The sequence below is a fragment of the Trichoplax adhaerens genome, genomic scaffold (genome assembly GCF_000150275.1).
Source record: "Trichoplax adhaerens TRIADscaffold_1 genomic scaffold, whole genome shotgun sequence".
In the NCBI taxonomy this organism is placed as follows: Eukaryota; Metazoa; Placozoa; class Uniplacotomia; order Trichoplacea; family Trichoplacidae; genus Trichoplax; species Trichoplax adhaerens.
In genome coordinates this window covers 4,645,119-4,671,243 of record NW_002060943.1, presented here as the reverse complement: position 1 = coordinate 4,671,243, position 26,125 = coordinate 4,645,119, and the positions used below count along the sequence as shown (strand labels likewise).

General features: G+C 33.0%; 3 protein-coding genes across 3 annotated transcripts; all 3 read right to left on the bottom strand.

Annotated features, from left to right (window-relative positions):
• Positions 1–1,547: 1,547 nt before the first annotated feature.
• On the bottom strand, positions 1,548–7,097 carry TRIADDRAFT_51771 (uncharacterized protein; the record flags this gene model as incomplete). The annotated part of the gene is made up of 10 exons (XM_002107814.1): positions 1,548–1,657; positions 2,693–2,800; positions 3,084–3,254; positions 3,341–3,508; positions 3,628–3,789; positions 4,400–4,472; positions 4,548–4,712; positions 5,266–5,375; positions 5,548–5,703; positions 6,944–7,097. The coding sequence occupies 10 exons, from the start codon at positions 7,095–7,097 to the stop codon at positions 1,548–1,550; spliced, it is 1,377 nt and encodes a 458-aa protein (XP_002107850.1).
• Positions 7,098–10,597: 3,500 nt separating this feature from the next.
• On the bottom strand, positions 10,598–16,317 carry TRIADDRAFT_51770 (uncharacterized protein; the record flags this gene model as incomplete). Its single annotated transcript, XM_002107813.1, has 17 exons — positions 10,598–10,641; positions 11,286–11,438; positions 11,613–11,750; positions 11,852–11,942; positions 12,094–12,264; positions 12,586–12,686; positions 12,846–12,977; positions 13,080–13,232; positions 13,321–13,512; positions 13,628–13,789; positions 14,034–14,195; positions 14,303–14,584; positions 14,739–14,814; positions 15,036–15,206; positions 15,487–15,596; positions 15,891–15,948; positions 16,201–16,317. 17 exons carry the CDS (start codon positions 16,315–16,317, stop codon positions 10,598–10,600), a joined length of 2,313 nt encoding a protein of 770 aa, XP_002107849.1.
• Positions 16,318–21,759: 5,442 nt separating this feature from the next.
• On the bottom strand, positions 21,760–26,010 carry TRIADDRAFT_49631 (uncharacterized protein; the record flags this gene model as incomplete). The annotated part of the gene is made up of 17 exons (XM_002107812.1): positions 21,760–21,832; positions 21,944–22,072; positions 22,169–22,221; positions 22,295–22,382; positions 22,454–22,501; positions 22,607–22,685; positions 22,830–22,926; positions 22,997–23,107; positions 23,311–23,376; positions 23,447–23,563; positions 24,070–24,132; positions 24,236–24,325; positions 24,516–24,557; positions 24,632–24,715; positions 25,166–25,401; positions 25,566–25,834; positions 25,910–26,010. 17 exons carry the CDS (start codon positions 26,008–26,010, stop codon positions 21,760–21,762), a joined length of 1,746 nt encoding a protein of 581 aa, XP_002107848.1.
• Between the last annotated feature and the right edge of the window lie 115 nt (positions 26,011–26,125).

Sequence of the window (26,125 nt, the reverse complement as noted above, 5' to 3'; positions counted from 1 at the left end):
AAACTGATTTCCTGTTTGATAAAGAAAGGTTTAATTGCTATTTATTCATGTCATCGTGATGCAGTGCCAATTTAGCCTACTTTACAAACGAATTATTTATTGATCTTACCAAGAGAAGCTGCTACCGCATGAACATGATTGGCGATATCAGAGTTATATAGTGAAAGTGATATTGCGGTAAATAATAAACCGTTTCTACCCCAAGAAAGGTATCCTATCGTAGCATAAGCATTTAATAATCTAGCATAATATCTGATGAGGGAAGATTAGCAACATCATTTATTTTTCTAGATCAATAAAATTGAATAATACTCATAACAGTCATAATTAAGCAAGCAATGAACTCACCGTTTTCATTTGCCTTTTGTAGTGACTAACCGAGCCATGTTTAATTAAAATTAAAAAATCAAGCAATATTATACATTTAGTTAAGGGTTGATAGGGACTAAATACTATAAAACAACGGTATAACAAGAGCAAATTAATCCAAAACATGTTATCGCTAGTCATTGGCTTACCAATGCTGCCAGCTTAGTAACATCTAATGATTCTTTATTGATTGATTGTTTATTATCTGGTGATGAAGAAGTAGAATTCATCGTAGGCGCCGGCTTGGTGTCATTATTGCTATGGAACGAAGAGCAACTCCTCCATAATACTATTGATGAAAATCGCTGCGGATAGAGGGCCGATGAAAGTGGCAATACTGCTTCATTAGCTCGTATTCCTTTCTGACACACTATTGAAGTATTGAACTCACGTAGATATCGTAAGCTCGAAGTTGGTCGCAGTCTTCGAGCTACATATAGCATGGATATAATCGGCGGCATAATGATAGCCCAAATCAGAAAGCTACAATCGTTTCAACCCTTTTGAATGAGCAGGAACCAACTTGAAATAGGTATATAAGACTACAGGAAAGATGTTAGTAGTGGTGCTGCTGTCTTGGCAACCAGTACAATGACGAAATCAAAGCGTATTTCTATATTAGCTTCAATTCCCTCTACCTCGATTGATCAACAAGTTAAGGCTAGTTGTCGGCTATAAAACGATGGCAGATCGTAGTTGGTAACACCACGACGTTCATGTATACGATTTTAAACAATTTTGCACCTCTTTTTGACTAGCGTTAACGGTAAACTAATGTGGCTTTGCTATTTGAGCTAGCAGTTATTTATTTATATAAAATAAACACAACTAGTCAGTTGCATTTTTGAAGGTACAGTATGAACGATCCGGTCTAGTGTAGTGCAGTACCTTATTGTACCAGTCCCTAGGGACGTTACTTTATTCCCTAAGGGCTGCTACAGCCATAAGCTCCAGTATTACTTTGTAGGGTACAGTACTGTACTACCTTACGGCTCACACTACGCACGGTATTGCACATCTGCACACCAAACCAATCGAGGTTGCATACAGACTACTATGGTAGATAGGCTTCCAAGTCGATTGCTCTAAAGATGGATAGATGGAAGGAGCCAAGCAAATTAGTCCGTGGATTTCTAAAATATATATATATATATATATATATTTCTATAAAAATGTATTTATGTCTCGTTAAAGTGAGTTGGTAGCGAAATAAAGTATTTTTTATCCCCTAGGTGAGGTGGGCTATTTTTCTGTCGCTTCTTGTTGCAACCCTCGGTTTGCAACAAGGCTGCATTATTTCAAGTGATTACATTAATCCATAATTTGATATACAGCATTTTTCTACCAGTTATAAAATTGAGGTATTATGATATCCATCCTGATAAAACGAATAAAAACATATATAATTTCACAGGCTTGCCTATCCTTTGAATACAATTTGGAATTATCTTGTACAGGTAACAAAAGATTTTTATCTTTCTTCAAATTGCCATTGCAGATAACCACAAGTACCGGTATGTAGTCTTTTCAATAGTTAGCTGCAATTTGTAGATTAAAGGATAAATTTTAGCCTTTGTTGTACAAAATACAACAGTGAATTTACGCTCAGACTAATTTACAACGATTTAAAGCCATTTATTGTTATAGAGTAGAGTGAGCAAACCACTTTTACAACGAATTTAATGACCAATCTATATTTATTCGTAGGATTGAAAATATAAAATAAATGAACCAGTATTTACAGTTACTTAAGACTGTTTCATTTTCATCATGATTAGAATTGTATGGAGAGTCAATAGCATAAGCCACGTTTTATTATGATATTTTAATATTCTTAACGGTGTACCCCAACTAACTATTATGCATTTAGTTTAAAATATTTACGCTAATAGTTCGAATAATAATGGAAGAAATATATAAATATTAATAAATACCATTGCGTTAAGCACATACTCAAGTATATGCTTAAATAATTAAATTATATTGGCATATTATACATTACTGCTCTTATCATCATATCAAATTTTAAATTATTGGAGATAATGCTTCTCCTCTACAATCATACGTAGATAGAATTAGTGAGGCGTTAGATGATATGTAATAAATAAGGAAGAATTATAATGTAAAAATTACATAAACTTAAGTCAGCTAATTTATGTATTTATCAGAAATGCCTGGCATTGCTTGTAGCTCTAACATAGTCAGGTAAGGATTCTGAAAGTAAATATGTAAAACGATATAGCATCTTTATACAATTATCATTACCAACTAACAAAAATTGTTCAATGTTACTCAATTTCATAACTGTTAGTAGTTATCTTACCTCCGGTAGGACTGTGATGAAGTTCCTTTAGGGCATTTGGATCACGAGTTATTTCATTGAGAGCAGTATTATACGAAGGAGGGGCTACCATACGAGGCCGCTGTGTTGCTATCAAATCATTCAATATTTACAATAAATTCCTTTTCAGCAATGCAAGCTCAAAATAGAGATTCTTTATGATACAGTAGTCTTTCTATATTTATTTTACAGTTATATGATATTTTAAAAGTTTGCTAATGTCGCAATCTATGCAACTATATCATGAAATCAAATTCACTCTTAGGTTATGCGACAATAAGCTATATTAGTTGCTATTTAAATATTAGTCTACATGTAAATTGTTATTCCGCACAATAGTATAAGAAGAAGCAAAAACAACTTGTCTACAAACCTGACTGCCTAGTTGATTGATTCCGTCTACTAATTGATCTCCTCGCATTACGAATATAGATTAAGGTTAAAATCACTAATACAAAGAAACTAGCACTAATCAAAACGAAGGGAACCGCCGTTCTCGATTCTGATGGTTTGGTGGTAGCAACTGTCGCTGTGTATCCCACTGCTGTAGTAAAACAGTGAAAGCCGGACATATTAGCACATAAGGATTAGGGTATTAGAAATCATTATGTATAAATGGTGTAAATTTACCAGAGGTAGTTGTTAATGTCTTTCCTGAACAGGATATCACAGCATCTTCAGAATGATTACAAAAAGTGCTATTCCATGATGATATAAGACAATTTTCCAAGCGTTTCTCATTACCAATACAAATAAGAAGGCGAATCCATATCGTTCCAGTACCTTCATTTATTGTTGCTATGAAAATAAATTTCCAAAATAGTAATAGATTTTATAGACATCGTAAGAAATGAAATGATAATTTCCACATTACTTTAATTCACATTTTCTATCAGTATCTTTAATTAATTTCTTACATAACATCTTTCCGGGTTGAGGTAAACCTAATTGGCGACAGATTACTGTTGCTACTCTATCATTCATTAAATCATTGCAAACTGTACCCCATTCGCCTTCATGATAAACAACAACACGACCAGAGGTACTAGATTCACCAACTAATTTTATGGGTATAGTGTCTGAGATGAAATAAGTAAAAATTTTCATATTAAGACATTTTTATATCATTCGTACCGGTACTTCAAATATATTAACGTTACTAGTCTAATATTTAAAATGTAAAGTAACAATTAATCCAAACGGTACTTTTGTAAGGATCAACATATGTTAAGGTGTCGGATGAATTTTGACATTTGGTAACATTGCAGTATTGCCATGAAATACTAGAATTGCTTGTATAACACCACGGTGAGTTACGAAGGCCAGAAGGATTTCGGCAATAGTTGCTCACAAGGCCATCATTATAATAAGTTGAAGGTTTGAAAGAATGATTATGTGGTGTATTTGAGGACCATTGTTGACATAGAATCCCACTACGAGTTATAGAAACGTTGCCTCGATAACTTTGCCCTTTTTCCGTATAACAATTAGTTTCTGTAGCAAAAAGTAAATATTTTAAAATCACAAGATAAAACATCAATGTAAACCAGTAGAGCAGAACACATCTTAGCAAAATATATTTAATATGAACTATTTTATCATATGCCTAAACTTATTACAAGGAAAAATTAATGATGATAAGTAATTTATGTATGAAATATACGAAGATTCAGGTCACCAATATTTTACCGATTGGATATATTTCGAGATCATCTAATGCTATAAGAATGTTCTTAGCGTTGGTGATGCTTCGAATGATTATCTATTGCATTTAGTTGGTAGATTAGTTTATGATGTTGTGATCTGTTAACTTAAAAAGTAATCGAAACAATCCTACTTGGTAGTACGGATATAAGGGAAGAAAGGTGAAATCTTCCTGATACCATTGATGGCTATGATTTTTAAATATGCTTTCACGTAAACGATGCTGAGTAAGATTATATCTTGGATAGATAGCATAAATTTGCAGAGTACTGATGTCAGTGTTATAGGCAAACTTTACCTACATAAACATGAAAAATGTTGAGTTTGAAAACAAAATTAATTCGCGATCAAACTATCAAACTTAAGATTGCGTCTGTATAACGCACACTAATCGTATCTAAAAATGGTAGCATTTAAATATAAACGTAAGATAGAAGTTCAACGTAAATTAGTCAATAGACACGATAACAAAAAAGTATTATATAATATTATTTAATTAGATGTAGCTAATATAATTTATTTAATAAAAATGATTTCTAGTCAATAGTAGTGTTTTGAATTGTGATGAATTCATGCGTACTACACCGTTGTAAAGATATTGCTGTAAAGATATTGAGCGAGAAAGACCGACAAAATAGAAAGCACACTTTAGTAATTAGTAAACTTTTCCTTAACCCATTAATATGCTGTATTTCCGGTATTATTTTAAATTTCTATTTTAATACTGTAACCAAATAATAGAAGCCATACTTGCACGATATGATATATGGTCTATGATTGTATGTTAATTGTTAAGAATAATGTTTTCAATTTTTTGTACTAGTTTTATGTTCAATTGATATATTACTAACTTTAACATGTTGTAGCTGCTTTGGAAGAAGCATTGGTGGACTGATTAAATCAGCGAAATAATTAGGCTTTAAGAAATTTCGAAAATTAGCTATTAAGTAATAACCAGATTCTGTAGAAAAAAACAATAGATAAATCGAAGGATTAAAAATCAGCATTAAATGGTCTCTATCGTCCATTTTTCTGAGAAGTGTTTTATTAGAAATATATTCAGTGGGCAATGTAAGTGAATATTTTGGTGATTACTTAAATATTAGATTGGTAAGTTTGAATCAGCAACTTACTATTGCCGTAAGTGAAATCATTACTGAGGCCATGGCCTGATGCATCTGCTTCTAATCCATTCTGTCTTTTCCAACCAAAGTTACTTATTCCAGTTACTTCTTTCCATCCGCATAAGTCATTTTGTAAATTACATTTAATGGACGCTAAAGGAATTGCTAAAAGCAAAGAAGGGTATTGATTTTAACGATAATTATACTCTGAATGAGAGAAAATGCAATAATCAAGTATAAGTATCCGTCGAACATCAGACTTTACATAGTTGGATACGCTAGTAAATGAGACATAAAAGTTACCGCTCGCTGTAGCATTTTTCATAATTAAGTATAGCACAACTGCTATACTACCTTACAGAAATTTTGCTGTCATAATATTTGAATTAAATATTACAAATATAATCGATCTTACATATTTCAAGTTCTAAACATCAAAATTCTAAATCATCTACTACTAATGTGACATAATTAAATATTCGTATCAATATTACAGAAGTCATAGCATGAGATCAGGTAGAGTTAATTTTATTTGTGTATTTTTTAAGCGCAAAACACCTATGCATAACTCAGTTTATATACGCGAATTGTAAGTAGCACTGTCGACTGCAAGACGTATGGTAAGTAAACAAATAGAAAGGGCTATTATCTTTATTTTAATGGTATATTGTAGTCAGTTCTAGAATATACAACAGTCTATACCGATTTCTATATACAATATTAATTTTTAATTAAGAAAAGGGCAATAAGTTAATTATTTTTTTCACGCATTTATACCATATTACTTCAAATATCTTTACGCTGCCACGCCACTTGATGTAAAATAAAGCTACTAGTTTGCCTCTGTAGGAACTTAAAACTTATTTTTACAGTGGCCTATTTCCAAACAATTACAATATCGTTTTTATTTTAATACCCGGTATAGTACTGTGAATAAAGTAACCGATGGAATCGATCCATTCAGAGATCTTATTTTCTTAGTCTTACATTATAAACGAATTAAGATGTAATAAAATGTACAGTGATTCGTTTAAATCGATTAATTTCTGGCTAAATAATACACGAGTTTATATAGTCCGCATTTATGGACTTAAGTTGAACAAATTTTTACGCAATAATTGCTATTGGATCCTAGGAGAGTATTCTATCTTTAGTTGGAGCAGGAGCTAATGTATAATATTGACTTTGTTGGGTTTTACGCTTTAACTAGTTTCTAGTAAAAATATCATTATTAAAACTATGACACGTAAACACACAAATTCAAAAAATAAATTGAAAATGGTAATCAAAAATTAAAAAAGATCCTGTTTTACCCTGGAAGACTTGATACATTATGCCCTGGTACTGTATTTTTCAGCTCATTGGAAATCAAACGGTTACATAGGTGGTAGTAGATTATATTTACCTGAAAAGTTATATATTTTGGCGGACGCTGGATTCCATAACGTTGATCTTTTCTCTTTACTATGGTAGGCCCCATAGGTGCTGATTTGATTCAGTAGCAGTAAAACGTAAATCAAACACAGCGATTCTACAGTAAATCGAAATTTCTTTCGCATTTTTAACGGTATCACGGTACCAGGTACCACTAATTTAAAGCAACTCAAGGGAGAATTAAGCTAAAATAACGGTTTTCTTAAGTCGGTAGTTTCACCATTTAATATCTTTCTAGGTACCACAAGAATCTTTACTTTCCTTGAACATTATGTAGAGTGGAGCAAATTTAAATAAATTGCATTTGCTTTTACTAAACCTTGATAACACGAAACCATAGTAATCGAATATACAGTGCTGGGATACAAAAGTTAAGATACGTAATGCTGTCTTATTACCTTCATTGTGGCTATTTGCTGATCAATTTCTATATTACTACAAAATCTAATCAATCCTATTACGGATTGACGATCTAAATGTCCGGCAGGGTTAATCGATGACTACTGGTGATTTTTAGTAAAATAAGATTAATGACGGGCAACCGAAATAATTTATTAATTATAACAATCGATAGCTAACGATAAGTAATTACATAAATAACTATTAATTAGTACTGTAGCTATACAAAGTGGACAAATGGCGAGGAAATAATGATTCGATTTCAAAGACTTAGTGATGTAAATAAAGACAGCCGTTTTAACTTTGAAAAATAATAGTAAGTGAATATGATTATAATCAGTCTAAGAATTGTAGTAGGAAATGGTGGAGTTGAAAGTTATTGGCTACGATCATTTATCTAATTATTTCTTCCCCAAAAATAAAAATAATTGTCCCATGCAATAAAAAGTGTGGGTGAATAACTGAAGTAAAGTACGCTTGCTGTACAGTATAGTGAGAGACCCTTAATAAAATTGATTGTAGCAGATTAAAAATATTAGGTTTTGTCTATTAAAATGGCCAAGACTATAAGTAAGATAACTACTAAATGCCAACGAAAAATACAGTATGTCAAAACTAGCTATTCAGAACGGGCTGATTTCTCATGCTATTTGTTGATTATAGGTATAAACTCTGTAATGACTTGCCTGAGTCTATGAATCGTTCAGCGGCAGTGATATCAGAAAAATTGGCACTTCAAATGAAGATTAATGCAGGCTCTTCTCGAATCTAGTGCAAAACTGTGTATGTTAATTTAGTCATGAAAGAATTAAAGCAAACTTCTTCTGTTTACACTAGTCAAATTCTGATATTAAGTGTATATTGAGAAAGACTTTAAAGTATATTTACCGATGTGATCGTATTATAAGGACGGTGCTCTACGTGACAACTTCCTTATACTAGTTCAGTTTGCATATGCAACTCGACTACTTTCCTATACTAAATAAATTCACGTATACAACCCGACTACTTTCTTATACTAACTGGATTTACGTATTCAACGCGACTGCATCCTTATACTAACTAAATTTGCGTATGTAACGCGACTGCTTTGTTATACTAATTCAGTCTAAGTATATACCTCGCTTTGCTGTTGACTTTTGACTTTTTTACCGTTATGAATAATTATTCCTAATTTATGAGATTACCTGTAGCTCCTTATGGCCAGTTTACTGGCTGTTGTTTTGTAGTACTACTAGGGTTCCATCCCCTCTACATTGTACTGTACGCCCCTATAAGCTTTGTTCTACAGTATGCTCTCTTTAAATAGTTAAGCGGTAGATGCATAACTGCATAGATTACTAATATCACGACTCTTCATTGTATGATTACCATATACCAAATGCTATACTACCATCCAGTACGTCAAGTACAGTATGATATGCAGTTAGCACATATTACTTATTAATATGAGTATAATGAAGAGATTATCCTATTATAGCGACTACATATAAAGATTTACAAGGACTAGTCCCTGCTATATATATTCCTCTTTCTGATTGTCGATAAACTACATGTAGTACATGATCATCTTGTACAACATTTTCCTGTTACTCTTCTATAAATATCACTTATACTGTAAACTTTGAAAATATATAAGCAGTAGCTGTGCATTAAAATAAAATGATTTTTTCGTGTGTCTGTATGTTGGTACTTTTCACAGCATACATCATATAAATTTTAATTTAAAAGGTATGAGGACTATTTAAATGTACAGTATTCCTCTTTCTGATATGCTATAAACTTCGTACAGTGCATGGTTATTTTGTACAACATATTCCTGTTATGCGTGCTACCATTCCAAAGGTTTTACTTCTATTATAAACTTTGAAAATATATATGCAACATCTATGTATTAAAATAATTTTGTCCGCATGTGTGTGGGCTCTGCAGTACATACATTGTATGAATTATAATGTAAAAGGTATAATTACAGTTGTTATAGTATAGCCTACGAAGTATAGTGAGCAAGTGATCGACTAGTAATTACAATCAGATAAAGTTATGTGCATATTATACAGTAAAGCATAGTACGTGAAGTATAACAAACGAGGCATCTACTAGTAAATAGAAAGCAAAAAGTATAAGTATATTATGCGAGTATAATGAGCGATAGGGTTACTACGGATAATAGTCGATTAAGAATTCATTTCTATTGTAATCGTTCTATTTACTCTCTATTTTTCGTGTGTGATTATTTCGTTTTACTTATTTGTAATAAATTAACTCTCCCCTTAATTTTTCATCTGTTATCGAGCTGAAATTAATATCAAAATCATTACTAGGTTTACAGTAGAGGCTTACCGCATTGGTAAACAATAACACCCACTGTCTACTGAATATTGTAGAGATTTCTAACTAGATTTAGTATGCAACACCGTCGCATAAGACAGCCATGGACTACTAGATGTACTACTTAATGGGAAAAGCTTTAAAAAAATCCATGAAATAGCCTACACTATAGAAGTTTTACCTTTATGGCCTGCGCAGGTTATGCAATATCCGGATCTAATTCAAATGGCTATAATTGCTGCGCTTTGAGTATAGGTATTGCTACTTAATTTTCATACTGATCATCTTTCATTAAAATGGTATCAATAGCAAAATAACTATATTAGTGGTATAGGTGGAACAAGTATTAACTATGAAAGTTCTTAACCTAGTTTATCTCTACATATCCATCTGCACGGCATTAATAATAGTTGCAAATTAGCTCTTATTTTTAGTATTTCGTAGTGGAAATACTGCACGCAGTTTTATCTTGACATTTTTTTGTAGAGTATAGCCGCATTAATTTTGGTGTTATTCGGTGACGTCATTATGATTATATTCTGTAGGCAACAGGATTTTTTTTATTTGTACATTATATGATACAGTAGTTTCTGTAAAAATAGAAATTGTTCCTACGTTCAATCAATTAATCAAGTTATTTAAAGTTAATCAATACAAGCACGATAATAAAGTTAAAATACATAAAATTATATAGGATTAAACTCCGTTATTAACGGGCATTAGATTGGACTGCTACTAACGTAAGTAGCAGTATTAGTTTAAATCAAATTATGTATTATTATTATAAGTGAGCATGAAACGCTTGAAAGTTAACGTATCATACGTGTCGATAAGTTATGATATATAAATAGAAGATAGAATCCTTATGAATATTGTATGCCCTATGGAAAAACGGTTAAGATTTCCCTGATGTTATTTTCTGACATCCATAACTTAATTCTAAAGTGGAAAATAATTAAATATTCAAGATACTATTTTAAGAAATACGTATTCATACCTTGAATACGACGTCTAATAGGGGCTTTCACTATTTATATACTCTAAATTAATACTAAATGAAAATATGTTTACTCTTAATACGCCATTCCAACAATACGTATTGTTTCATTCAACTTATTATATTTAAATTATCAACGATCAAACTTTTAAAACACGGGGCACCATCATATGCCAAAATTTAGCAAAATGAAATCACTAGAAGCATATACGTAGATATCTATCTAGCAAATAAACGTCATATTTCATAGGTAATGGAAACGAATAATCGGAAATTAATTGCAATAACGTAACATAAAACATATTGTCACTCTTGCACATATTCGAATTCATCAAAATCGCCAATGTCAATTTATCCAAATTGTAAATGCTATAAATAATGCATATTTAGTAGCATACATTTCTCTTCAAGTTCTCCTACCGCGGCCAACGACTTGGTTGTACGTTGGCAAGGAACGCTCTAAAAATCAATTGATGTTAATTGATGATATAATAAAATATAGTGATAATACTATCATAAAGCAGATTGACAGAAGATTATAACAAAATCCTATAATAGCGTGTCACTAATAGTTATCTTATCCTACCTAAAATACGAATTTGCTGCCCTTGGATTATTGTAGGCTGATCATGAACTGCAAATGATTGGTGGCCAATAGGTGTTGTCGGGCAATAAGCTGGTAAACTAGCATTTGAGTTTGACGTAGCTAAACTTTGATGTATCCTGTCATATAATCCAGCTATATACCAAATACGGATATAGTGTAAATTCATTAAAAACATTTCTAATTAACATAGAACTAAGTAACGCTACTAAATAGCATAACTTTGAAATAAAAAATATTGTCAAAGTTATAGTCTCAATCGATAATACCTTTACAAAAAAATTGCAGTAAATTAAGAATTGATTTTACCTGGTATGTTTGTCGACCGATTTCTTGCTGACGAGTATCTTCGTCGAATCCGTATGAAGGCCACTACGATGGTCAGTACTAAACCAACACTCCCAGCGATTGTTATCAAAGCAACAATTGTAATACTTTTTCGTGTATCTGTTATAGCAAAACACCATGAAATTAATGTCAATAGATATTATGATTAAGCTGAAATGTTGATAAAAGTAAAAGTCATTTCGTACATAATTAATACTTACAAGGAGAGCATCCTGATAAGTTTATTTTTTCAATTAAAATTGCACCACCATTAGTATTATCTGCTGTATCATAGACCGCTACAATTCGTATCTGAAATTAATATAACTGTTAATTTTATCAAGCAACGATGACATCTTATGTCTAATTAACAAACAAGATATCTAATTTTCTCTATTATTAAAAATGCCTCTATTAAATTATCCTTATATCTTAAACACGAAATTAACTACATAAAATATACTTGAAAACTTTTTCCCGGTGGATAAAAGCTAAATGCTCGCTGGATCCATACATCATTTTGAAATGATCCCAACTGAATAGTATTAATATTATGTGTAAATGCATTATCATCCAAATATTCGATAATCAGCTTCTTTACGCCACTGCCGGTATTTAAATATTTGAAAAACATCTATGTAATATGAAGCAATTAGCTATTAGTTAGAATCATTGAGGTATCGATTTTAATACACTATAAAGGTACCATAATGACACTCAAATGTGATTTATAATCTTTGATATAATATCATAGTACATTTTACTGCATGATAACGTTAATATATGGGCCACAGCAAACATATCTTAATGTAAGTTTATCAAATACTGAAAATAACATTTTAATAGTAATTATATCTTAAATATATTTTAAATAATACTATCGCAACTATACTTATGAGCACCAAATTATTCGTAAATTATCGTAAAATGCTCATAATTAATATAAATCTGATACCTGAACTGTAGAACTTTTTCTTAATCTAGGACTTAGGAGAGTAGCCCTACCATCACTCTTCGTTTTTTGCATTGCAAGGGTTAAATATATGAATGACATATCTACAATTGTAGGATAGAAATAATTTTATCTATTTTGAATTCAATTTAACTGGAGAGGGTTTCGAATTTATAATAAGTTTTATTACTATTTTGTATAACTCTTAGTTTAATTATAGTCCTGATTTAATGAGTAGAATACGCTATCGCACTTTTACTTACCATTATTGGAGAAGATTGGTGAAAAATGATACCCATTTTTGTGCCAAAGCCATTTCAGATCATTTGTTATTAAATTTTTCCATTGACAGAATCCGTTTGAAAAATCACATTTCATGGCGGCATCACTACTATCTGAATATGACATGCAATAATAGTTTTAATCGTTTCAAATATTTACTTGCACCTTCACAAGTATTAGCTAATTTTAAAATTCTCCTATAGACATTAATATACCAGTTTCACATGTGACGGATGCTGCTACTTTTGTGTTGCAACTGTTCACTCCGGGTTGAATAGAGTAACCGCATTGACGGAAAGAACTTTCATACCCATTGCACGATATGGACGTCAGCAATGTTCTCCAGGTCCTCTTAGGAAAATATTTACCTAAATATGTAATACAAATAAGTAAAATTTTTTGATAAACCCTTTACCCTAAAGGCTATCATATTCGTTAATTCTTTGCAGATCTTACCATAACTTCTTTTAGCCCCAACAAATCCCAACGTTCGACAAACGACATCGGCAGTTTTGATATTCCAATCTAAATCGCAAATTATTCCTTTACTACCATTAAGGTTGACAACAACTATGCCTTCGTTGCTGCTGCCACCTAATAATTCCACGCTTATTGGTGCTTTATTGATTGGAGTAACAGTAGAAATTGCTACAAAAATTCGAAATAATCAGTTATGATTACAAGCTTCAATTAAACTGCTGAATTAAAAGATCAGATCACAGTTCAGATCGGAATAAAGATTGCCTAAGCGTATGAATCTTACATTTATTATCATTTAATGGTCCACAGCGTACTCCTACATCCTCTTGGTGAATGCAATAGGAGGAATTCCAAGAGATAGTACATTCCGATAGATCCTTCGAATAACTAAAGCAGTCCAAACGTTCAATCCAAATTCTACCAGAGCCCGAACTAATAGAATGTTCTATAATCAGAAAGATATCCAGTGAGACTTTCATTTATACTAAAATTCCTGATATATTTGAATTTTTTATTTTTTTTTATGAAATCATCATTGAAGTATAGGTATGTCAATCAACAAGATCATTACGACAAGGTATAAAATTTACCACAACTGAAATATGGCATAATTCTAACAGTAAACCTATAAAATATCGCTATCCTTAAGCTTTTACCATATTATTATAATTATTCTATGCCGTGCTTACTCAATCTGTATCCCGGTGTTGGTAATCCAAGTTGACGACAAATGGTTGTAGCGGAAGCCGTTCCAAAATTTTGATTACAGACTGTTCCCCACTGTCCATATTGGTATACTACAACTCGCCCATAATTTGCTTGCCCACCAACTAACTTAACAGGAATTCGATCTAAAAATATTTTAAACAGCTTAGCAAACTAATTTACTATCTTTAAAGTACAGAGTAAGTTTACTACTAGAGAATCTTAATGTTTCATATAAGTCTTCACTGCTTACGTCCTCCAGGATAGCCTGATAATTGTTTAATTGAACTAGGAAGACACTGGGTTACGCCACAGTATTCCCAACTTCCGTTTGATGAGCCACTTGTCACATAACACCACGGTCTTGACCGGAGACCTCCGGGATTGCGGCAGTAATTTCGCTTTAAATCATCCATCGGATACAAACGCGGATTAAACCTGGCTAATGAATTCCATGCAAGACATGTCAAGCCACTTTTCGTAAAAGAATTTGTCCCACGAAAGAATCTTCCATTTCCAGTTACACAATTGATTTCTGATAAAGCAACCAGAATTAAATTTCTGTAAAGCTAATTTCTTACTTATACGCGATGGATAGGTACTTAGTATGAAACAAACTGCTACACTCCTAAGTGATTGCTTTAAGATCTTTATATTTTGAATTCGTATTATCAGTTAGCTTTCAGTACCTTGGACGTAGACAGCTATATCATCAATGGCAATATCGCTTTTATAATTATCACCAATTATTCCACGGAAAAATATCTACGTTGGTAATATAAAATTGATTATTGAATAAATATACTCATATAACACATGAATAGCATGAGAATTAGATATATGTCCAGATAAAAATATAATATTTTATTCAGTTTATGAATCTTTCGTATTTTTAGATGCATGCAAACAAGTGCCTTAGCAAGATATTCAACTATTTCTTATAAAGGTATGATGTAAAAGCAGCTCTATAGGAATCAATCACTAACATGATATTCATTGTATTGAGGATGAAACTGCAAATGATGCGTCAGCCAGTGACTTCCTTGGTTGCCTTGTTTTACGTTTAATAGCTTCTCTGTAAAGTTATATTTTGCATAAATGACATATACTTCCAAACTTCCTATTCCATCACCATGCATATTGTAATCGAAACGGACCTGTATAAAAAATTCATGAATATCACACTTTTACCGGTATAAAATCCCAATTATACATAGGGTAGTTCATAGATTAAAATTCAACCTTGGCGAATAGTAGAAGTTTACGGTATGGTAGCGTGCGGTGTTAAACTGTTAACTAGTATATGTTAATATCTGTGATACAGTAGTTAGAAAACTTTGCAAATGACAAATGATCACAAGTCCTGCCATGACCGTCAAGTTGTACCACCGAATCAATGACCTACGACGACACGAATATCGACATTAGAAAACTCACGTTCACTGTATAGACATTTCTTGGAGTATACAAAGGTGGACTTAATAAATCGGCGAAATCTCCTTTCGTACGAGGAGCGGAAGCTTCTATATACAGATAGTGCCCGGAGCCTATTTCATATAAAATAGAAAACAGTATGGGTTAATAGAATTCAATGCTAATTCCGGATAATTTAATGCCCTACATAAAATGAAATTGAAATACAACTTCATGCTGATCGAAGATAAAACTTATTAAAATCTGCTAATTTGTTGCGAACGGTTGTCACGGTAAAATCAGGGTTTCGAATCGATACTAAAATACAGAATACCGTATATTATTTCACTGCGTGAAAGTACACCGAATCATTCTTAACAACTATCTCAAACTTACTGTCTTAAGGCTGTCATTACGAATAATAATACCACTGAGACTAAGAATATACAGTATTCCATAAACCGTCTGCAACTGCTTATCGTATATCTATTTCGAAGGTTATAAAATTTTTTTTATAACTACAATGTCTTGTTAATACTTGGTACAATGGCTGTAGCTTATGTGTGATATTAACATACAGTGATTTTCTATGAATCACTTAATAGGAGATGAGAGTGCTGATCTACATCATGACAAAACTTCTAGAGATATGCACGTACAGGGGTAGCATGAATGTAAAAGTTACAAGGCGTCCTTATTGAACAAAATTACCATATCATATTATGAAAAACAACATACTGTTTTTAAATGTGTTATCAAATTGCGGTCCAGTCCCAAAACTTGGTGTTGGACCGGTACGCCTAGTCCAATCAAAGGTGTCAATGCCTGATATTTGTGACCACCCGCATAGGTCATGCTCGAAATTGCAGCTTGTAGAATACTTCGGATGACCTATTGTCGACATAAAGCAGTTTTTAAACACAAATAAGAAATGCTAACGTCGTAAGTATGCTTTACTAATAATTAGTTTATATATTAGATAACAGATTTATTTATATTTTATAATCGACAAACATTTGCAATTAAAATTGGATAAAATTTGTATGGGAACTTTACTAGTTTATGTAATAAACTAAGTTTACAAGATACTGTACGTGTCGTTGTTGTTTTATTATTTTGAAGACATTTTATAACAAGATGATACCCAAATTTTCTCATTTATTCAAAATTATCATCTTTTGAGATAAATTTGAAATAGTGCATGTTGTTGAAATAGACAGATTCTAATCGAATCGCAAGGCTATATTAGTTATTCATGGCAATATCTTTAATGATGAGCTACCTTAATTTAGATATACGTACTTATTACATACGTATAGATGTAATATGCGAAACAAGTTCTGGCAGCAATTATTTCTTTAATTGTTATACTAGTCTATGCAATATTACTTAAAAACTCGTACATAAATATTTGTATCTAGTATTATGATCGGAATGAGTTGTTATGGTTTTACAGAATTAACGGACTATAAAAGAATATTCACTTCACTTCAACAAGATATTATGCTGTAATGCATGTACTTAACAAGTCAGTATCTAAAACAACATTAAAGAGTATTCAATCTTTTCACCCTTTAATAGATATTAATTTACTACTTGGTAAGCACCACGAACTACTACAGAATATACAGACTATCGTTGTTGATGGCGGTCTAATTGGTACGAAGATATGTTCAGTTTCGCATGTCTCAGGTGTGAGGGAATCAATAAATGGACATCCATCTACGATCCATTAGGACAAAGCGGCGCGACAGTAACATAGGAATGAATACGACCATTGTTACTTATCATGTCTGCACGCAGTTATCTAAGTAGCTCATTTAAATATAACAATGGCATTACATCCACAACTGATAAAAGAGAATAAAACCGCTGTCACGACAATGGAGACATTATCCATTCATTTACGCAGTCAATAGGTCGAATACGTCACGATCAAATTGTTTTAATAAATTTTGTGAACGTGAATAGTTTGGGTCGGAGATTGCTAGATGATGGAAATTATAGACTGGCTCATCTATAGTACGGAATGTCTATCGAATCAAAATAACGAAATTGTTGACTGGAACGCTCTACTCGTAGTTTATTTAATCAATCTACAGTAAATTCACTGACGAAAAATGGGTTCTATTTATGAAATTGTTTCGATCACTGTTTCGGTAACCATTGAGTCGTATTTTTGTGCTTGCTTAAGCCGTCACCTCCAATTGGTATCCTTAACTTTTTTTATTTAATATGATACTGTCATGCCCACTTTGAAACAGATATAGCGACAATCGGTAGTTTCAATGTTGGTTCTTGGGTTAATTTATTGGCTATAGTTCAGTTTAAAATGAGTTTTTTCTTTTCGTAGTAGTATGTAGTACCGTATAGTAAACTCCCAGTACAGATTACATTAATTAATTAATCAATTCGTCCATTCATTGAATACTGATTTAAATAAATTAGTAGACTCTGTATCAACTCATGTCGCAAGCATTTGATGTACTGCAAATCTTCAAACGAGAACTAATAAGCGATTTTGAATAGAAACCGCTTTACGGCAATCATGTCGAGAATAAGTTTACAATTTGAGTGCAACGATTTCTTAACTGTATTCATAAAGCAAAAACAATACTTCAAGTCAGTATTTTCCGGCGCCATTGATTTGGGTAGTCCATAGTGATTATTATGCCACGGATTTATTGTTTACAATATACACTATATACGCACAGTAGTATACTGTTTGAAACCGTTCTGAAGTTATTTTCATTTAAGAGGGTGGGAAAAAAGAGTGGAACACTAGGGGCGATTGTCAAATTATTGATAATCATGGTAACAAGGAATGTTTAAAAACAATTTAAATTAAGAAACATTTTGACGAAATTTAACCTAGTTACCTGTGAAATCATAGATCGATGGCTGGTTGTAACTATTCGAACGTCTGGGACGATGTAAATCACTGTACGCGTGTACCGGTTGATAACATAACAAGATAACTAGTTCGACCATCAGGAAAGTGATCCCTTTGAATGGACGATACTTTTCCATGATTACAGTAATAGTGATTGATTTTTACGGTAAAATGCGTAATTACGAATTGGTTGCTCTCTAGATCAAGACGCCAACGTTGTGTTTTAATTGACCTCTAGTGCCTTGTCGATAAATTATTCTAATTGATCTTCCCGTAAAATAACTTTTCTTCTGCAGTAAAGTCAATCCAAGTCTTCTGTCGACAATATTGCTTGATTGGGACTGAAATAGTGTGGTATGTGACTGATTGAAGGGCTGCAGACCATATTTATATCCAGTGAGAGCCTAACAATAACAATCGTCGAAGAATACATGTATCATAAACAACATTATGAATGAAAAATCGCTTTGATAGTTTTGGTTTTCGACCTACTATAGGTTAGTAAGGTTTAGTACTTTACTTTAGAAAGCGTCATTATGCAAGTGTAAACACAGTCATTTCCCAGTACAGTGTACAGTACAAGGCAGTACAGTGCACAGTCTACAGTGCTGTACTGTACTGTACTGTACTGTACTGTACTGTACTGTACAGTACTGTACATCAAACTACTGTACTGTATTGTACTGTACTGTACTGTACACTGTACCCTACAGTACTGTATACTGTATGTTACAGTATCATGTACTGTATTGTACAGTACTGTACTGTAAAAGTTGTGGCAAACAAGTTGAAACAACCAACCCGATCGACCGACGTCGGACGCTAGTTAACGGAGTCAAGTTTGTCACCAGTAATAGAAATTGGACGAATACTAGAGTACTATACAGTATACAGTACTGTACGACGATAGGCATAGCGGCGCAGTTTGAAGGGTTAAAATCATGAGTTCATTGCCCGCCACCATGCTATCGGTAACTCCTACCTAGCAATATTGATCCAGGGTTAAAAGACACTCATTCAATTCTATGATGGAGATAGGCGACAGCTCCAAACATTTTTTTGGAGTTGTGGCTTGCTTTAGACCGGAGATGGTTAAACACCTGGAATCTCCGCTGTAAACTATACACTATGTACCACGGTAACAATGCAATGATATTGGTATACTGTACTGGTCTAGACGATACGTAGCCTTTAATTAGGTACTACTTTTCTCGATTTCTTCAGTAGTCTCTGGTAAAAAAAACTGAAAGGAATATTTAGTAGTCCCTGACTGGCCCAGCTATAATGATGAGTAGTGAAGATATCGATCGATGTCAACATGGCTGGGTCTACTGTACATTGTACTATGTCTATCCATTACAATTTCCTATATTGTACTATCTATTTTATCGACACTGTGCAGCTCGACTGTTCTGCTCACTACTGTACTGTTGTACTGTAGATGCACTCTGGATTGTAAACGATGAAGCGGTTCGATCGACTACATATTTGTTACAGTATTAAATACTGTATTACAGTAGAAATAACTATGTTAGGATAATTCTGTTAGACTATCCTTATTTAGTTAACTTCTAATTTGGATATACTGTATTTTAATATAGCACTGATTTTTTATGACAGTGACACTTATACACATACTGAAATTAATAGTTATAATAGGGAATGCAAATCATCTGCTTACAGTTCGAATCATTGTGATTGTAATTTACTTATAGTAGACTGTAAATTATCATGGAAATGTTCCGTGATAGGACATATCGTAATCTGACTATTCTGTATTAGTCATTATATGTCTATGTTCATAAATACTGTTGTCTGCATTAAGGGAGCAGTAGCTAAAATTAATATCTAATTCAGTAAATGATTCTAATGTTAATTGTATTAACTATGACTCATGAACTATTGAGGAATAGTATATAAATGCAGTATATCGTGAAATAAAGAAGAATTGTCTAACTTAGTGTTTAACGTAAAATACGAGGCGTTTAAGTCTTTGTGTAGTCTGCTAGTAGAGCAAAAGTGTTTGTGATAGTGCAGATATCGTTCCTTGATACGTGGTTCAAGGAGTTGACTTATTGATCGTATATTGCGTTATCTTGTTGCAAAGCTGTTTTGTGACAATATTACATATACATAAACATTATAATGGTTGGCGGCATATTCCAGCCAGGGCTTCAAATAACACGGGTATTATTCGGTAGTCCATGGCTTTAGGCCATGCAAGAACATACAGTACATCAATTTGCACCTGTATATTAAATCATTGAGCTATATTACTAATTTGCATTTATTTTAGGCTATTAATGATCTTATATCGAGTTATTACAGAGCCTTGTTTGTGATACTTTAGCTGCGTTGTCGTTCTGTTATTAGCTAGCACTACCTAAACATGTTTTAGTTCGAGTGTATATTCAGTACTTATAAATAGTAATATATCATATAGTTCGAGAAAATATAGAGTGGGGCTTACGGTCATAGAATAAAGAATAGAATCACTGAATAAGTCTCAACTAAGGAAAGTGTAGTTTCTTTGTTGTGAGGTTTCCCAGTTACAAATCTCGAATTGTAACAAGCATGTTTTACCGTCAGTCCAAAGCATGACTGCTCTTACCTAAGGAATGATTTATAATACATCCCTTAGGATGAAGGATTGCCTGATTCGAAGACTTAGCCGTAAAAGTAAGATAGATATATCTAATTGCATACTTCGAACTACAAATCCTGGACGGACTTCTTATCCGGACATTCTAAACAAACCATACGCTGTCTCTCTACGATTTCTACTTCGAATCAATTTCGGTCACTGTTATTGTCGTCCAATCGTCTATTTGTTGAAGGAGGCACGCTTACCACCTCTCGCTATAGTATAATAGCATAAGCTATTGAAAATGAATCTCTCTTGAGATGATAACAGTTTGTCGAGACGAACTTCTGCTATTGAACTATGACAATGATGTACTTACTGTACAGTAGAGACCTCATAAAGGGTCTCTAGAGTGTAAAGTATTGTAATTTGCTTCAAGTTAACCCTAGATCATCCAAAAACACTAACAAGCAACTGTAGCTAGACATGCATAGGAAAATACAAAGTCATTGTCTCATTATTAAGATATGCAAACTTACAGATGTGCTATTGCGCCAATCGCGAAATTAAATTTTGTTTTTTTACTAAAAATTAGGTAACTTCGTCTCAAGATATCCAGACTGTCATAGCCGACTACAAATATGATTAGCTATATAACTATATAGCTATCAGTTATATAATCTTTATCATACACTGATATGTTCATAATTAATAATGTCTCCCAATCTTCGTGAATGAAAATGTCTTCGTAGTTGATAAAGTGATAACATTTTATATACAAGACTGTCCACTGTATACAGACATGCAAATACAAATTCAATTACTGATAGGAATTTGCTCTGTGTTTCGGTAAAAACTGAAAATTCGTAGGTACAGATCCTAGCAGCATTTCACTAAAGATAACGGAGAAATATTGTCAGGTTATACGACAAATGATAATATCGTTTCAGGTATTATTTTACGCTTTTAGTAGTTAATTATCTATTGAGCAATAGTTAATTAACCTTAATTTAACCCAGACAGTGCAATCAGTACTGCTCATCATTGTTTCAAGGTCATTTCGTCCAACATAATACGGTGGCCTATCATTGATACGTTGAGGTACACGTTCTAACACACCAATTGGTATATATCTACAGTATAATAAATCCAGCCAGACAATCGAGTTTATACAAACAGAACAGCGTTATGAACTGCAACGTATAGAATATATAAAAAAATAGGCAAACCGGTGTAAAAACGATAACCATTCGAGCAAAAATCGACGAGTTTTTTCAACACCCTAAAAAATATAAGACAATTATTACCGTGTTTCACATAATAAAATGATATGGCCATAATTTTTAAAAACTGACTAAAGAGTCCGATCCCCAATGCTCTAAACCATAATTGACATATTTTCGGAGAAATTCAAATCGTTCGTTAGCAGATATATCCCAGTGCCTGTAAAGAATAATTACGTAACTCATAATCTAATCGTTAGAAGTTCCTACTGCCAAGGTACGACAGGCTACCTTCGTTCTTTAATTTCGGTAAATAGCCATGGTTTAATGAGTGCACCTCTAATTATTTAAGCAAGAATGATATCAATCTAATTCTACCGGTGTTCACGGCAATTAGGTATCTAACAGATATAGCCATTCATCTGCAAAACACACATCACAAACCTTGCAATCATGACACCTGCAACGTTGGTATTATTCATGTGTTCCAAATAATCTTCAAATGATAATATATCTCCGTTTCCTGCAATGTCGACAGATATTTTCCCATTAGGTTAAGAAATTTGAACGGGTGCAACCATTAACTTTTATCCCGCTGTCGAGCCATAGAAAGCCCACGATAGGAACATGATAGCTACGTATTATGAAATTATTGATACAATATTACCTATTAGAGGCATTGGGTCAGCTGCAGTGGCACATTCATTAATGTAGCTCCAATCTGCTAATTTCGTGTACCTTTGTTCTCGCGATCGGCCATGCAACTACAGCAAGGATACATACAATATTTAATACTTCGGTAAACAATAAATACTAAAAACAAGATATCATTACAGTGACGAGTGATGCACCCCATTCTCGAATTTGAGGTATTAACTTATGCGCCGTGGATTTTTTAGCCAAAATGCCAGTTCGAAGCTTGACAGTAAGAGGTACCGAAAGAATCTGTATGGAATGGTAAAGGATACATTATAGACTGACTATAAAAATCTAATTCGCTACATAGTGCTAGACAAACGATACGCAAGTTGTTAAGATTAAACAAAGAAATACCTATACTATAATATACAAACATTATATACAGTTAATAAATGGAGTCAGAATATGTTAACTGGAACGATGATTATTCCCTACATTGTAAGACTTACTGATGACATTCCAGTAACTATTTGCTGTAATTTATTAGCTCTTCCCATAAGTGCACTTCCGGCACCCTATATTGAAAAGTCAGCTTTAAGCAAAAACGTGACAGTAAAAAATCGTAATAAACTACAAAATTGTCACCTGATGAAAAACTAAATCGATTGGACAACCAAGATTAAGATCAACGAAATCAACATTAACTCGGTCGTTGATGTATTCAGATAGTCGAGCTAGAGTATCAGGCCATGCTCCACATACCTAAACAAAAACAAAGAGCAGCAGCTGCATAAGCATACAAAAATATAATATAGTTTCCGTTATAAGTGCAAAAGTAGGAAATTTTCTTTGCAGAGAAAAAAATGCTAGTAGGACATAAAATGGAATATTTTAAACTTTAGCCAAAAAAATATTAAGTAATCAAGGTCCTTATGATTTCAGTGACAATAAGTATCAGTTTCTTGCATGGAACAAAAACTTTGCCCAATTAAAATTCTGACTAAACGATTATTGAGTTAAGCATATTAAGTATCAGATATAAATAATGAGGATAAAACTTTTACTTGCTATTAATGCAAGTTGCAGGCAAGAAGCATATCAATAATCTTGGGGGAATACTGCTAGGCTTTTTTACAATAGTATTAGCTTAATTTAATCATTTGAAATACAACACTTGGATAGGCCATATTCCTGAGCTAATATAATCGTAATTTCAAATAAATGCGTACAGTTACAATATGAAAAACTTTCTAGTATATAGAACAAACCTGAAGACCAAACAGATCCTCCGATTCGTGTCGTTTAACAAGTGCCCACTCCGATTGCTGACCCTGAAATGTGAACATCAGATACATTGTTAATGTGAAAATAGTAGCTGTAGCCACATAGCCTGCAAGCGTACTATTTCCTTTTTATCCAATTTTATTATATTACCTGAAGTAAGTTAGTACATAATGCCATTTCACTGCAGGTTACATCAGCACCAAAAGTCTTACATATTCTTCGAAAAGGCAAGTTTCCAACCTAAACAATTTAACACGATCAGTTCCAATATTACGTAGATAATTCACTGCTGTGATTGCTAGCATAATATTCACTGTCAATAAACATTAGCTTGACTACAAGACTAGAACAAGCAGAAATAAGTAATATTAAAAGATTTATTAAGTAAAGAAACTATAGTTGCATAAGTAATAGTATTTCCTAAACTTACGGTGGTTAAAGGGGCAAGAAACAACTTATTTGAAAAATTTATCTATAAAAGAAGAAAACATTCAGTAACACGTTATAAATTGCTTGTAAATAAGTAATTGAATAGTCAAAACAAACCTGCTTCTTCTCTTCAGGGCGAATGGTAATAAGGTCTTCATCTGTTAATGTTCCAATAGTTGACCTTCCTTCCGCAGCATCATTCTGAATGGTTAGAAAGATATATAATGATTGAATATAAAACAGAAACGGCAATAATCATGTATATGGCGTAAAGCATAACCGAATAATAGTGTGGCTATACAAATAGTAGATACAGATTCCTAATTATGTTAATACCAGTTCAGGACACCTTTATCAATTTAATTACGCAAGTGAAAAAAGTAAGATACAAAGGGGCTCTTAGAATTAAGGAAACTTTGATCTCGATCGCTATCTGCTGTATAACTAATCCATACAAGAACAGGGCATTGTAAACACTTGGAATTACAATTCGTTGAAATTTCTGATGAACACATTGCAAATACAATACAGCGATTTAATCTACTTGTATTTTTGCATATTACCAATACTCTAATGCAGCTAAGAACAGCTTGGGTTGTAAACAATAAGTTCAAATTCATGAATAGCTCCTAGAAGATGATTTTGTAATACCTTCATATCGTTCATTGCAGATATAGCTTTAACATAAGCATCGGCTTTAGGAAATTGGATTTTCTTTTTGCGTAAATCTGATAAAGCTTCTTTGGACATGCAATTTTTCGTTGCACTGGCACGTAAACGCTCCTCATCTATCACATTCTTTTTATTGTTTACATGACTGGATCCGTAGCGACACGCTAAGCCATACGGACATTTCCCATAAGCGTCGAAAATGACGCATTTGTCACCTACAGATGCGAAATGATAGCAACCAAGTTGTGATAAAAGAATGACATGATCATATGTGATATTTGCAGATATTGGAAATATAAGTTTCTTCTCTTATCTTACTGATATCGTTAGAGTTTAGATCAATATTTGGATCATCCAATTCATAAGCTTACAGACCTACCTAAATCAGGTGGCTTGGATTGCAGAAAAGCATCCACATCATGCAAAAAGCGGCATGAGGTACCAAACTCACAGACTTCATCTGCAATTAGCTTAGGACATAAGAGTTTTCCTTTCTCAATACTTGTAGTTAAAGGCCGTTTTTTATTTTGACCTCGTTTCCTCTTACGATTTGATCCGTTGTTTTGCTGTGGCTCATCTTTCTGGAGCTCGGTAGCTTGGGCACTACTGTCAGTGGTCGTACGCGGTGGAGGCCTACATCTTAAAAACCTAAAGTGGAAATGCAATATTAATGTCGTATCAATCAACAACTAAAACAGATAAAATCCCAACAAGTTATCTTACTCGCTCTTAATAGGTGCTACTCCAGGCTCAATGTTAGGATAAGTAGCTGCGTTTCCACAATCGCTTGATGAGGTTGTAGACTTTCCTTGGACAACATCCATTTCTGCCAGCAATGTCGTCGTTTCAATTGGAGGGTCCTCGCTATACTGTAGAGCTGTACTGTACAGTACTGTACATTGTACAGTGTACAGTACACTGTACTGTAGGGTACGCGAC